Source organism: Zingiber officinale, chromosome 2A, assembly GCF_018446385.1.
Source record: "Zingiber officinale cultivar Zhangliang chromosome 2A, Zo_v1.1, whole genome shotgun sequence".
In the NCBI taxonomy this organism is placed as follows: domain Eukaryota; kingdom Viridiplantae; phylum Streptophyta; class Magnoliopsida; order Zingiberales; family Zingiberaceae; genus Zingiber; species Zingiber officinale.
The window spans coordinates 108,300,615-108,301,983 of record NC_055988.1 but is presented as its reverse complement, the minus strand read 5'-3'; the positions used below and the strand labels follow the sequence as shown (position 1 = coordinate 108,301,983).

Below are 1,369 nucleotides of genomic sequence, written 5' to 3'. Positions count from 1 at the left end.
GTGTCACCTTTCCTCACTCACATGAGCGCGCGGAGAATGCTGACATGTGTCCGTCGCGCAAGGCCGACCCTCGACAGCCGTCCGCTTCGCTTTCGCGGCGTCGTCCGGCCAACGAACGGCCCATGACATGCATGCTAACATGATGGCCCCACCTCCTTTTCTGCTCTGCAGTTTATAAAGAGGCAGCTGGAGGCCTTCGCTCCTCGTCATCGTCATCGTCATCGTCGTCGTCTCCATTGTCGGACAATGGGTTGCTGGTCGCCGGTGGACGCCATGAAAGCTTACCTACGCACTCTTCAATTGGTCGGTTTCTAATTTTGTATGTAGATTTTGTTTTTGATAATTGGAATTGAAGAGCTAGCAATTGATGGATTAATTGGATGTTGCATGCGATGAATTGTACAGTGCGAGGAATTCTACGAGTACTACGAGGAAGAGGAAGTGGGCATCGAGCCCATGTGCGTGGAGTACATCTCCGCCCTGGCGGCCGGCAACCGCGCCAGGGTCATGGTGGACGTGGAACCCGGCGGCATGTCGCCGTCCGTAATCGCGCTGGCTGCGGCGGCGCGGCAGACGGGCGGGCGGGTCGTCTGCTTGCGCCGCGAGCAGGAGGCCGGGGAGCTGCTGAGGAGGCAGGCCGAGGGGTTGGGCATAGCGGACGTGGTGGAGTGCCGGGTGGCGGGGCGGCCGGGGGAGGCGGTGGAGCGGCTAAGGGGAGTGGACTTCGCGGTGGTGGACCGAGGGATGGGGGAGGAGGACTGCGAGGAGGCGGTGGCGGCCGTGGACGCGGGCCCGCGCGGGGCGGTGGTGGTGGTGAGCATCCTGTTCGATGGCGGGAGGAGGTCGCCGCCGGGGGCGGCTCCTGCGGGAGGAAGGACGAGGGTGCAGATGAGGGGGAGATCGTCGTCGGTGGTGCTGCCGTTCGGCGGAGGGATGGAGGTGATACGAATTGTGGGAAGAAGGGGGGATGGAGATGGCGGTAGGAGGGGCAAGAGGAGGACTTTTGTGGTGTACTATGAAGATCGCGAGACAGTGCATGAAGATTGTGTAGACCTTGAATAAGGATAAAAAAAGATAGGGATAAAATTAAGGATCATTTTTCTATCTCCAATGTATATATATGTAATTTTAAATAAATTTATGGATGAACTAAATGGTGGACGGAACAATAATCTACTGCTAAAATGATAATTCTCATTGTTCAATCTTTACATTTATATTTTCACTTAAAGCTTTCTATAATATAAGCTACGTGTCATATAACAACGACATTAAATCTGGGGAGTAAATCGTTTCATCTAAACTTGACAAAATTTCATCATTTATTTTTGAGAGTTAGGGAGTGTTTGATTGATGGATTTGAGAATGA

At 53.8% G+C, this 1,369-nt stretch overlaps 1 protein-coding gene across 2 annotated transcripts; it reads left to right on the top strand.

The window, feature by feature from the left end:
- The first annotated feature begins 219 nt into the window (after nucleotides 1–219).
- Nucleotides 220–1,156, top strand: LOC122039866. 2 transcript variants are annotated; one of them, XM_042599287.1, is made up of 2 exons: nucleotides 220–303; nucleotides 406–1,156. In XM_042599287.1, exons 1-2 carry the CDS (start codon nucleotides 247–249, stop codon nucleotides 1,060–1,062), a joined length of 714 nt encoding a protein of 237 aa, XP_042455221.1. In that variant the 5' UTR covers nucleotides 220–246; the 3' UTR covers nucleotides 1,063–1,156. The 2 variants fall into 2 exon arrangements, with proteins under 2 accessions (XP_042455221.1, XP_042455222.1); XM_042599288.1 differs by having other exon boundaries at nucleotides 221–319.
- Nucleotides 1,157–1,369: the final 213 nt, after the last annotated feature.